The sequence below is a fragment of the Notolepis coatsorum genome (genome assembly GCF_963971535.1).
Source record: "Notolepis coatsorum genome assembly, chromosome: 15".
Taxonomy (NCBI): Eukaryota; Metazoa; Chordata; class Actinopteri; order Aulopiformes; family Paralepididae; genus Notolepis; species Notolepis coatsorum.
In genome coordinates, this window is record NC_140179.1 from 65,035,802 (window position 1) to 65,049,929 (window position 14,128).

Here is a 14,128-nt window from a genome sequence, read left to right on the forward strand (position 1 = left end):
ATACAATATTTTATTCAACTTCAGCCCTGATCATAACACCACATATTCATTTGATAATTCTAACCCTTTAAATGCCAGTGTGTGTGATGGCATATATTTGCAATATATCAAATGCAAAGTAGATTTTTCTGGGGGGGATTATTACAGGCTAGCATGTGTCAATGATTAGCAGTTTTTTGTAAGGGTCCTGCCTCCACCAATCACATGCGGCTCCCTTTGTGTGTGTGTGAGAGCAAGAGAGAGAGAGAGAGAGAGAGAGAGAGAGATAGTTCTCCAACTTGTGTGAGTTGCAGTGATCTCCTGGTTGTTCCCCACCTAGGTTATCGAACTATTGCGCTGGTGCAACTAGAAACACTGCTTCTAAGTTCAGTGGCCTGACTGCAAAAAAAAAAGAAAAAAAGATTTTAATTTTTTTATTTAATTTTTTTTATCATCTGGCGACCCCCCGCGGCGGCTCAAAGGCTGCACCCCCTACCGATTTAAAGTTCCAACGTGCCTGGCTGTCGAACTCTTTTGAGGAAGTGCTGACAGCAACTCTGCTGTCGAAACCGCTTCCGCATTATTTCCACTCGCTGCTCATAATTACAACGTATCACAGTTGATTGTGGGCGGGCGGTGGAAGATCAGCGCCTATTCACGTCAGCGAGCGAGTCAATTCTGATTGGCTCGTTTCAGTGGGGGAGGTTCTTGTCTAAGCTGAACTGCAGAAACGGGACTGGGTAGAGATTTCATATTTAGTCAGTGTTGGTACAACCCCACATTGCTTGAAAACTATGCTAAACACTGGAAAAGGCCATTTTACAATAGGGGACCTTCTGTATGTTTAACTTAACTCTGTATGTTTAACTTAACTTAACTGCCTTTCGAGTTTAAATAAAGGTTTGAAATTAAATGAAATTCCCTCTCCCCTCGTTGTGTTGCAGTGATGGGCCCCTATGTGCGCAGGATCCTGTGTGACGAGCTGGGGGCCCCGGCCAACTCGGCCGCCAACTGTGTTCCCCTGGAGGATTTTGGGGGCCGGCCCCCGGAGCCCAACCTGATCTACGCCACCCAGCTGGTGGAGGCCATGCAGGGCGGAGAGGTCGGCCTCGGAGCAGCGCTGGACGCAGACGGGGTAAACATGGTTAGGGTTAGGGTTAGGGTTAGAGGTCGGCTTCGGAGCAGCACTGGACGCAGACGGGGTAAACATGGTTAGGGTTAACTAACGTTAACGTTATTAATCCTGAGGCCGCACTTTATTTAAAAACAGCCAATCAAATCAATGGAAAATGAACCTGCCCATACCCATGCTGATTGGTCCTTGTGCAAGACTAGAAAGCGGGGATCTTTGATTAAATTCCTGCTATCAGAATAATAGAGGGGTGTGGGAGGGGCAGGAGACGGAGAGAATGTCACATGTCTTGATGGAGCTATCATGTAATATCATAGTTAGTTTGCTTCTTCATTCATTCATTCATCCATTCATTCATTCAATAATTCATTCATTCATTCATTAAAATGTATATGAAACATAGTTAGCAGTGAGACTTCCCATTCCGCCCAAAGATGCCACATCCCCAGCGAGGGCCCAGAGAACTCTTTTGTTTGTTTCTGATTTGTTTTTAATTTGCCGGTCAATAACAGGAAGTGATGCAATAGGGGCCAGTTAATATCTGGGTTTAAACACATGGCTCACTTTTTCCACAGCATCCTTCCAGAGTCAATCATACCACACACACACACACACACACACACACACACACACACACACACACACACACACACACACACACACACACACACACACACACACACACACACACACACACACACACACACACACACACACACGCTGGGCTAACTCGATTAACCCCGTGTCAGGGGTATTATGTCATTCGCATTCCGCACTTGCTCTCCCATAAGACTTGCTGCTCTTAAATAGGTTGTTGTTACACAGTGACTAGCAACTCATGCATATACATTTAATATTCATAAGAATAATTGTCATGCGATATCGAGAATTGTATAGTCACTACTGATATACTACCACTCAGTATTCTATGACTCTGGACTCATAACTACTGATATAACTACCACTCAGTATTCTATGACTCTGGACTCATAACTACTAATATAACTACCACTCAGTATTCTATGACTCTGGACTCATAACTACTAATATAACTACCACTCAGTATTCTATGACTCTGGACTCATAACTACTAATATAACTACCACTCAGTATTCTATGACTCTGGACTCATAACTACTGATATAACTACCACTCAGTATTCTATGACTCTGGACTCATAACTACTAATATAACTACCACTCAGTATTCTATGACTCTGGACTCATAACTACTGATATAACTACCACTCAGTATTCTATGACTCTGGACTCATAACTACTAATATAACTACCACTCAGTATTCTATGACTCTGGACTCATAACTACTGATATAACTACCACTCAGTATTCTATGACTCTGGACTCATAACTACTGATATAACTACCATATAATATGCAATGCGACCTCAGTCTGAACAGTCGTGTGACTTTCATGCAACTTTTACGTCACTCTAGATTGACATTTGTCACAATTTCTTTATTGTTAATTTGCGCCTGTGGGTCAGTTCAGCAGCATGTGGGTCAGTTCAGCAGCATGTGGGTCAGTTCAGCAGCATGTGGGTCAGTTCAGGAGCATGTGGGTCAGTTCAGGAGCGTGTGGGTCAGTTCAGGAGCACGTGGGTCAGTTCAGCAGCATGTGGGTCAGTTCAGCAGCATGTGGGTCAGTTCAGCAGCACGTGGGTCAGTTCAGCAGCATGTGGGTCAGTTCAGCAGCATGTGGGTCAGTTCAGCAGCGTGTGGGTCAGTTCAGCAGCATGTGGGTCAGTTCAGCAGCATGTGGGTCAGTTCAGCAGCATGTGGGTCAGTTCAGCAGCATGTGGGTCAGTTCAGCAGCATGTGGGTCAGTTCAGCAGCATGTGGGTCAGTTCAGCAGCGTGTGGGTCAGTTCAGCAGCATGTGGGTCAGTTCAGCAGCATGTGGGTCAGTTCAGCAGCATGTGGGTCAGTTCAGGAGCATGTGGGTCAGTTCAGGAGCGTGTGGGTCAGTTCAGGAGCATGTGGGTCAGTTCAGGAGCATGTGGGTCAGTTCAGCAGCGTGTGTCCGCTTCACACTGGAATCTGATATTGGCCACCTTTAAAACATAATGTGAACAGACCAACAACAGAAATCTGAGCACTAAGGCCTGCAGTGGGAACGCAGCCATTGTCTCTGGACTCATAACTACTAATATACTAAGATTTAAATTCTATCAAGAAATTATATGGCAGCCATTTTATGATGTAAAATGAATGTTAGACTTGAATGGAAATTACCTTTATATCAATTAAACTTTTATTGACATTGCTTAAAGGCCCAATCTGGATTATTTTGACCATTGAGGCCTTGCATGGAATGTCTGTGTAGTTCTCTTTCTTCCAGCATGGGTTAGGGTTTCTCTGCAGTGGTAGAGTCGGTAAACTGTTGGAAAAGCATGACATTACTGTTCCATTGTGACTCGTTTACAAGATCCAGACGACAAATGATTACATGTATGTTGATATATATCTTATATATCAACACATAGAAACTGTTGTTTCTTCCAGCATTATAAATGGTCATTCTAAGCATTGTGTGAAAGGCCTCTATTAGGGTGACATTCACACAAATTCTGAAAGTTTGATTTGCAGACTGTTAGTCCTTGTATCAAGAGCTCAGTCAACTAGAGAATGACAGCATGTTGTCTAGTGTTAGTCCTTGTATCTAGAGCTCAGTCAACTAGAGAATGACAGCATGTTGTCTAGTGTTAGTCCTTGTATCTAGAGCTCAGTCAGTCAACTAGAGAATGGCAGCATGTTGTCTAGTGTTAGTCCTTGTATCTAGAGCTCAGTCAGTCAACTAGAGAATGACAGCATGTTGTCTAGTGTTAGTCCTTGTATCAAGAGCTCAGTCAACTAGAGAATGACAGCATGTTGTCTATAGTGTTAGTCCTTGTATCAAGAGCTCAGTCAACTAGAGAATGACAGTATGTTGTCTATAGTGTTAGTCCTTGTATCTAGAGCTCAGTCAACTAGAGAATGACAGCATGTTGTCTAGTGTTAGTCCTTGTATCTAGAGCTCAGTCAACTAGAGAATGGCAGCATGTTGTCTAGTGTTAGTCCTTGTATCTAGAGCTCAGTCAACTAGAGAATGGCAGCATGTTGTCTAGTGTTAGTCCTTGTATCTAGAGCTCAGTCAGTCAACTAGAGAATGACAGCATGTTGTCTAGTGTTAGTCCTTGTATCAAGAGCTCAGTCAACTAGATAATGACAGCACGACTATGGTACCATGTACATGTCAAAATACTTCCCAAAGGTCAGTGAATACCACGACCACAACACCAGAGGGAGCTCCACAAATCATGTTAAACCCAGATTCGGCTCAAACAAGGGACTAAACACGTTTCGCAATTATGCCACATCAATGTGGAACGCCCTACCCAAAGCTGTAAAGGAATGTGAATCACTACCCACTTTCAAAACCACTCTCAAGGAGCACCTACGGGAGACTGCAATTCGAAACTGGCCCCTGTAAATTTCCTAACCCAACCCCCTCCAATGTAAAGTAAATGTCCTAACCCAATAGTTCAACTTCAAGTTCAAGTTTCTTTATTGGTTGTCATACAAAAGTACAGAATACTTTTATATAAAATGCTTCTTTCTGTTTTGCTCCAGAGATTGTGCTAGATAAAAATAGATAAGTATAAAATAAGTATAAGTATAAAATAGAAGTCAAGTACATAGACAAAAGTGTTCAATATATACATATATACAATATACAATGCAGAGTAGAAAAGTAACTGAGTTACAATACAATACAGTACAATGCAGAAATGGGATGAGGTACAATTTAGGTCAAATTTACAGTAAGGTGTAATGAGGTATGAGTTGTAGTGCAAATTCTTTACCAATAAATATAAAGTGTGTTAAGTGTCTAAAGTGGGTGAAGTGGGTACTGCAGTGAGTTGTTTGTTTAAAGTGAGTGTGTGGATGTGTGTGCTGTGAGTGTATTAATACACGAGACCCTCTTCTTGGGACCAAGTAAGGTTTCGCATCATTGTTTACAATGAACGGTGGGGCTAATCGAAAGGACTGGATATGGATAAGTTAAACAGCAATCAATTAATTTAATATAACAGTCCGGTTCTGTGTTTGTTGGTGTCTGTAGATTGTTGGTGAACAACTAACTTAGTTTTAACGTTAGCTAGCAGCAGGGATGGACGCCTTTGTGCAAATGCAGGCAGCTACAGGCACTCGAGGTGGAAGAGCTGCTGAATTTAATCGGCAGGAGAGAGAGAGCTCGTCAAAGGCGGATATATCCCTGTGGCTGTGGTGTGGTTGTAGGCATGAAAATGCAGCTCGAACTACCTGTTATATTAAATTAATTGATTGCTGTTTAACTTGTCCGTGTCCAGTCCTTTCGATTAGCCCCACCATTCATTGTAAACAATGATGCATGTAATTATATTAACGTTACTGTGTGTTGTTGTAGCTATGTTAATATAATAGGATAACCACCGGTTAATTCGCGATTTTTTATTGGTTTGTCATGACAAACCAATTACATAATCCAACATATGTGTAAAGAAACAACTTATTCCAGTTAACGGTATATTTTTTTAATGATTCGTTACGGCGAAATCAATACTTCCATTTGTATAAATTAGGTTAACTCAAGGATAGTATTCAGGCTCATGCGCATGCGCGCGCTCGCACGGGCGTAGGGGCGAAACGAGCGTAGATCGCTGGCCAATCAGAGCAACGCGGAAGGGCTTGTTTGTTGCCGAAAGGATACAAGCGTCCCTGTTCAAATAAAGTTAAAACTGAAACTGAAACTGGTTGTTGTGTCTTCAGGACCGTTACATGATCCTGTGTACCATCTGTGGTTGTTGTGTCTTCAGGACCGCTACATGATCCTGTGTACCATCTGTGCTTGTTGTGTCTTCAGGACCGCTACATGATCCTGTGTACCATCTGTGCTTGTTGCGTCTTCAGGACCGCTACATGATCCTGTGTACCATTTGTGCTTGTTGTGTCTTCAGGACCGCTACATGATCCTGTGTACCATCTGTGCTTGTTGTCTCTTCAGGACCGCTACATGATCCTGTGTACCATCTGTGCTTGTTGCGTCTTCAGGACCGCTACATGATCCTGTGTACCATTTGTGCTTGTTGTGTCTTCAGGACCGCTACATGATCCTGTGTACCATCTGTGGTTGTTGTGTCTTCAGGACCGCTACATGATCCTGTGTACCATCTGTGCTTGTTGTCTCTTCAGGACCGCTACATGATCCTGGGGAAGAACGGCTTCTTCGTGAACCCGTCAGACTCTTTGGCCATCATGGCCGCCAACCTGTCCACCGTCCCCTACTTCAGACAGCTTCCACTCAGGGGCTTCGGCAGGAGCATGGCCACCAGCACCGCCCTCGACAGGTAGGACTGCTAGCTAGAGATGTTCCGATACCATTTTTTCCTTTCCGATCCGATTCCGATACCTAAGCTTTGGGTATCGGCCGATACCGATACTTATCCGATACCAGTGCATACATTACAAAAAAAAATATTATATAAATTATACTTTTTTTTTTTTTTATTACAGATACTGTTTTATATATACTGTTTTTTAGTAATAACTAGAAAGTAATGGTATTTATTCAACAACAAGTGATTGTATAGATTTGTATTAGTATCATTAATCAACGAGTATGGGGCTGCAGCACTGCAGATATACCCTACTCCAATGATCTGCACGGACATTAGACGGTGTTGCACTCGCTACCCAGTGGCTCTGCAGATATACCCTACTCAGTCTGTAAGCTAGTAGCAGATAGAACGCTCATGTTGTGATTTTCGATGCAAAATAAATATTCAACATTCTCTTTTGAGACTCCGCCTTAGACTCTTATCCTTTGGCACTTGGAACTTGCTGTACTTTGCTTGCAGGTCTGCAGACATTATTGCTGGATTATGAATAGCACCAACTTTAGACACGGTATCGTTATCAAGCTAAGCTAGCTGACCTAGCTTGTCTTCCCACATTGACATTTGATAACGTTAGTCAGCTAACGCTAGTCAGTAGCTACTTGACTTAAATACGATTCACTGTGGGTGCATTATTGTTGATAGACGGTCACGGACAGTGTCAGGTCCTGGAGAAAGGACAGGCGATCATCTGATTTGATGTAACGGGCGGATGTTGTTCCAACTAGCTAGCTTTTCAGCTAATGCTATCATAACACCAGCAAAACACATCCCGTCCGAGCTCCCCATCACACCGCACTGTCGGGGACAATGGAATTTAAGAAAGTGTATCTGCTGTTAAAATGACAAACAGCATCACACTTTAAAACACGTTCATTTCGTTGGTAGCGGCATACACCCCAAATTTGTATGAAGCTAATTTCTTTACTACACTTACCAGAACAATGTTAGACCTTCCCGAATACTCATTTATAATTGGTGCGGATTTTAATGCCATTTGGGATCCAGGGATGGATAAATCTTATCCCTCCTTTTCCAACGAACAGAAAAATTCATCTAATGCATTAAAGGATTGGTCGAAGAATACAGGTGTAAATGACCTATGGCGATCACTCAACCCCACAACCCGGAAGTACTCTTGTCGATCTGCAAGACATAACACATTATCCAGAATAGATTATGTTTTTGCATCCCCGATACTATTTGATAACTATGATGTGGAAATGGTACCCAATGCATTATCAGATCACTGTTATTTACTCCTAAAAGGATCATTTGGTATACTGTCACCCGAGCCCCAAGATGGCGATTTAACTCGATGCTGCTTAATAACAAGGAATTCATTACACAACTCAAAGAAGCTCTTTCAGTATTCCTACTGGAGAATGCGAATTCGGTGCAGGACCCCAGAATGTTATGGATGTCGGTAAAGGGAATGATCAAGGATTTCACCGATAGCTTTTCCTCCAAAATACGCAAGAATCGATGCTCAAAACTGGCTGAACTGGAAACGCTTTACTCTACGTTATTTACTTCTTTACAATACAACGACTCGGTTCGACTGGAAACTCAAGTTAATGTACTAAAAAAAGACATTAACGCCATATATAAACAACAATCTGAAATACAAATACGTAGCACAAGACAACAGCAGTACTCTCAAGGTTCTAAAACAAGTCACCTATTAGCTATGCGATTAAGAGTTAACGCAAAATTTGCAGATATAACTACCATTAAAGGGGAACTATCTTTCAGTGTTTAGCATTGTTTCCTAGCTATGTGGACTTATATTAATATGATCTATGTCTCTAATTCTCATATTGGCGCATTCTTCCAATTCTCCTCTCACAATATTCACCCTCACTGAACTGAGTCATCTGAAAATATGCTGATTTGTGATGTCAGAGAGACTCAGGTGCATGTTGAGACTCACACACTGTTTTTGAGGACTTGATTAGAAATACAAAACAATGAATAAAAAAAAAAAAAAATTACAGAGGTGTTCCATAAACTCACAGGAATTGTGTAAAAGTGCCCAAATAGTGAAAGAAATAGTAAAATAGTTCCCCTTTAAAGCACAACAAGGACTTGTTACAGACCCTAAAAAAATAAACGCGACATTCAAAGAGTTCTACTCCAACTTGTACAAATCAGAAACAACCTTCGATCAAAACAAAATGGACACATATCTTAATCAAATTAACCTCCCCAAACTTTCAGAGGATGACGCTAAACAGTTAGAAACACCGATCACACTAGAGGAACTCAGGAAGGCCATATCCGAAATGCAAAGTGGAGAGACGGTATCCCACCAGAAATGTACCTCTCATGTTGGGACATAATTGGACCCCTATTACTTAATATGATTTTATACTCAGTCAGGGAGGGGAACTTCCATAAGAACGACAATATTGCACTCATAACAGTCCTCCTCAAAAAAGACAAAGATCCCACGGAGTGCGGTAGTTATAGACCCTTAAGCCTCCTCGGAACCAATATCAAACTGTACTCTAAGGTATTAGCCATCAGACTTCAAAAGCATATGACGTCTTTAGTTCATCCGGATCAAACTGGCTTCATAAGAGGCCGCTTGATCACTGATAACATAAGACGATTACTACACGTACTAGATGCCAACAAGGACGACACCACACCTAAGGCGATGCTGTCCCTGGATGCAATGAAAGCTTTTGACAGGTTGGAATGGTCGTATCTATGGGCAGTATTAGAAAGGATGGGGTTAGGAAAAGGATTCATTGATATGATTAAAGTATTATACAAAGACCCATCGGCCATGATTACAACAGGTATAATCACCTCCGAAATCTTTCCGGTATCACGCTCTTCTAGACAGGGTTGCCCTCTTAGTCCCGGACTATTCGATTTATCATTAGAGCCTTTAGCACAATATATAAGACAATCCCTATCCATAGAACCAATCGTAATCAAGGGCACACAACATAAAGTCAGTTTATATGCGGACGACGTAATACTGTTCATGCAAAACCCCAACTCCGCATTGCCTCATCTTCTCAAGTTGATTGATGACTTTGGCGATTTATCGGATTTAAGATAAATTGGCCGAAGTCGGCTTTCCTTCCACTTAACACTTTCTATGCCACGAGGTGGCGCCAGAGTTAGCGCTTCAATGCCACCATCGGCGCCAATGTTACGCTTAATATCGCCTAATCTATGTTTTAAATTATGGCTATGTGTCTAATCTGCCCGTCGCTTATCAAAGAATCCTTTTCCAGTCAGTGCTGTCAAGGCAGATTGGTTTTTTATCGCTTCATTTCCGTTTGAGAGCATTTTGAAAAGCACCCGTTTTGAGGTAAAAAACAGTTCATTCTAGACCAGGGGTAGGCAAGGCAACCCTAGGCACGTGTGCCTGCACAGGGCATTATCATAGGCACAGGGGGCAGCATAAAAAAGAAAAAAATATATATATATATTAGTGAAATATTTTGCACTGTTGTCGCATTTATCTTGTTGAAATCCTCCCACAGGTTCTTTTTACTACCACATATTTAATTGAGACCCTTTATTTGTTTATTATTTCAATTTAGCTGGAAATACATTGCTACATCATTCAGTAACATTTGCAGAGCCTTATAACAAAAACATTATTACGGTCACCATTGTGACCAGTGGGATTAATCAACTAAATGTATTATTTATTTTTCTATTTCATTGAACATTGCACATGTTAAAAGCAATTTTTTTTACTCAAAATGTGAGTATTACCAAGTCAACTTGTGTTCTTAAAACAATGACAATAAACATAGTTTTATTAGGTTGAAATAATGTGGTTGTGTACTTATTTTTCTGTTCACTTATTATGGATTGAAAACGTTAGGTTATGACTATAACCAAGTTCTGTTAGTATAGCGACGCTCGGCATCGCTCTCTGCACTATCTCGCATATGTGCACGCGCACTGAATAAAGACCACAAATGTACCTTTAATCCCAATATTCGTCTGACCACACCCCTATCAGCTTACCCATATAAGCAGGGGTGGGGCCACCCACTCGCCTCCTTCCCAAGCTTTCGCCACAAGGCGAGGTCAAAGGCTGCAGCGGCGTCGGATGCCGAGCGTCGCTATACTAACAGAACTTGGTTATAGTCATAACCTAACGTTCTGTTTCATATACGCTCTCGCTCGGCATCGCTCTCTGCACAAGGGAGGCCGAGCGAGAGCCAACGGCCGACAAATACACCCCGCTGACAGCCCCCCACAACCATCAGAACAGGGAGGGCCGAGCCCCCCCGACCCACCCTAATGGAGGGCACCCCCCCTATTAGGGGCTTCACGGGAGGGCGACGGACCCGACCGTGCGAAGAGGCACTCAAGCAACTCAACGCACAGGGTGAGCAGACCGTGGCTTGACCCCACGACTACACACACGCACAACCCGCATGCCACCCGGGAACGAACGGAGGAACAACCTCGTTACTGCCCCCAGAATCACGGGGTCAAGGGCAAACCCCCCCTCGTGGCAAGGCCGTAGCAGCGGAGCACGAAGGAAGACCCAGACCCACCAAAAGGACTGGACTCCCTGGAATGGGGGCCCGGAGAAGTCCATGATGCCAGCATCAAGACCCCACCAGGTGGGCACGTAGTGCCCCGCCCCCCACATCGGCAGCGTATTCGGACAAAGGCCCCTCAGCCGAGCGGGCCCCGTCCCCCCAATAGTACACCGCCTGGCACACTGACCCTGCAACAGGCAGTCAGCATGGCCGTAAGTACACAAAAAAGGTTAACCAACGGAAGCAGGCAGCGCACCGGGGAAAAACCAGGCAACAGGCTATTAACCCTAGCCTGGAGACTGCGGACGAGACAGGCGCCAGAGGGGACAGCTGAACACAGCCGCCCCGGCGGAAGGAGCGTAAGCTGGCGGTGTTGCATGACCAAGCCTCCATTTAAAAACCCCCACCCAGAGTGGTCGAGGCAGAGAAGGTTGACACGATTGGCAGACGTCATGAACGTGCAGGGGCACCCTCAAACGGTGAACCCGGGAGTTGACACTGCTCCAACACACCAGGGAATCAACCACCTCGGTGTTACCCAATGCGGTGGTTGTTCCTATAACCCCTCAAGAAAAAACTCCAAAACACACCTGCGGGTATACACCGGCTATACCGCAGTACAAGTGTTTCAGTTTTCAAAAAAGGGTTAACCCAGGCCTACGGGTCGACGAAACATTACTTCGGACCGGGCCTGGCGGTACGGGAAGCACAGGGTCACCAGAGGAGGTCAAAAACCACCCCCACAGGCCCCTCTTCGCCATGCGTGAGAGAGGAGCGAAAAAGAATGGAGAACCAGCCCCTAAGCACACCGTACTTGGTATTCCCAGGCGGTCTCCCAACCAAGTACTAACCAGGACCAACCTGTGTAGCGGCCGAGATCCGACGAGATCGAGCGTGTACAGAATGGCATGGCTGTAAGCCATTACGACAGTGCTGAGTAAAAACGTACCCAACCAGGGTCTCCATAGCGCTTAACCCTGTGACACCCGGACCGACCTGGCATTTTTCCCCCTGAAAAAAGCCCAAGTCCCTCAGGGTACCAGAACAGCAGATCTGCATCCCCGGCGGACAACGGGTTCAACTGATCCGGACCAGCGTGACCAGAACCAGTCCCGTGCCCTAACCACGCCGACATGCCTACTCCAGGAGAAGGGCAGATATGCGTGTCGATCTTAACATGAAAAGAAGGCGCCACCCAGACGTTCGGGCGAACCGCGCCTGGTGGCCCACCCCAAGGGCGTGAGACCCCTCTACATATGTTCAGATCCATTCCGTCATCATCCCCCAGACATGAACGAGAATCCGTCGAAAAACCAACCCAGGTCGTGGGATTTGGTCGTCGGAAGAGGAAAAACCCCCATCTCAGTTGCTTTATAAAAACGCCGTTTCAACCACAAGCAACCAAGGCGTGCCAGTCAGTCGCCTGTTTACAGCGAGCTAGCACTATACGTGCGTCGGGACACACCCCCATCAATGAACAGGCTATTTAGACCTGTTATTGAATCCCCAAGGCGCCCAGGGGAACGACAAGAGGGGTGTGACACTTCCTAACTCCAACACTTTTTGAATAGAAAAGACGGAAGCATCAACAGTATGTATCCCAGTCTACACAGCCAGGGGTAAAAAAATTTCACATTTTTACATCCCACCACCCTCCCATAGGAAGGAGACGGGGATCCCCAGAGAGACTTCCCACGCGAGCTGTACAGATTGAAAAGAATATATTGCACCTTGAGCCATGTAAAAAATTGGTTTTAGGGCTCTCCGGGGAAGAGGCACTGAACCCATACACACTCAACAATCGAATTGAATCGAATACATATACAATAGAATAGGACACCTTCTAGAGGGTCCACTCACTTTGACAATCTGAGGAGGAAGGCTCTGTACTCTGATGGAGGCTCCCTCACATGGAAGGAGTCCGAACTCACAGAAGGCCCGAATAGGCGCTTGGTGAGGAGGAGCCCTGACCACCCCCCTGAAACAGATCCATCACATGGACCTGAACAGCACACGGAAGTCCTACCAACAGAGACGCGCACGGTGACGTACTCTATGGCGGGGGAATTCCTGCGGTGCACACGCCCAATATACCAGGCCGTGGGACCAGGAAACTCCCTCCCCCCCCCCCCCCCCCCCGTAACGTGCCGAACCGCCACGTGACGGAACCTTGAAGGACAGGGGGTGTACCCCTGACCGACAGAAACAAGGAGGAGAGGAAAGGTTACCAGTTCACCCCTTTACGACCCCACACCCATGATACGATGTAATGACAAAAAGAGAATATGACACAGTCACAGTCAGCTCTATGAAGCGTTTGACAGCTCCACACAGCGCATGAGCTAACCTGCTATCTGATTTTTACTAAGGAAAAAACACAGAATAGAGAGGGCTCTAAGAGCCCCGGTCCAACATACACATGTGCTTCTGTGGCCAGTCCAACCCAGTTGTAGGTCACATGACACACACAACCCATCATCACCTACAAAAAATGGCAAAAACACTCTACAGAGGAACGCCGTTTTTCATAATGAGAGAATACATAATTCTCGATTAGTATCGGCCACAGGCCTTGCTAAGCACACACGACAGCGACCAACAATCTTTTCTTTTAGGAAAATAAAGTTTCTCCAGCAGTTTTAGCACAACCTCAGCAATCAAGCTAAGGGTTACATCGCATCCTTACCACACAAAAGACACAATGTAGTGCAACATGTCTGATAGGAGGATGAAAAAGTCCCCAGGGAACCGGGGGGAAACACAATCCTCTTATTTTACCCTTAATACGGCCAGTTAAAACAGGAAAACCTGTTAATATGTGAACACTGTTCATTGTCATCACAGGCTGAGAAAAGAACATTATTTTACTCACTTGTCACTAAGCATAGCTTCATAGGTTAGTTACCTTAGTTGTGAGTACACGGTACATATAAACACACATGATGTTTCTCACACAACAACCAGATCATTTTCACATCTGTAACAACCCGATTTGCACGGAGAAGCTAACTGCCAGTGACAAAGACAGTTCACACAACTCGCGTCGTATCCTAA

The 14,128-nt window shown here is 44.6% G+C and overlaps 1 protein-coding gene across 1 annotated transcript in view; it reads left to right on the forward strand.

Moving 5' to 3' along the window:
• The window catches only part of pgm5 (phosphoglucomutase 5), a 158,858-nt gene that overhangs the window by 18,433 nt on the left and 126,297 nt on the right, over nucleotides 1–14,128 (forward strand). Inside the window, exons 5-6 of the mRNA XM_084330047.1 lie at nucleotides 924–1,114; nucleotides 6,343–6,497. Coding sequence (XP_084186173.1) covers nucleotides 924–1,114; nucleotides 6,343–6,497 — 346 coding nt within the window. The remainder of the gene's footprint in view (nucleotides 1–923; nucleotides 1,115–6,342; nucleotides 6,498–14,128) is intronic.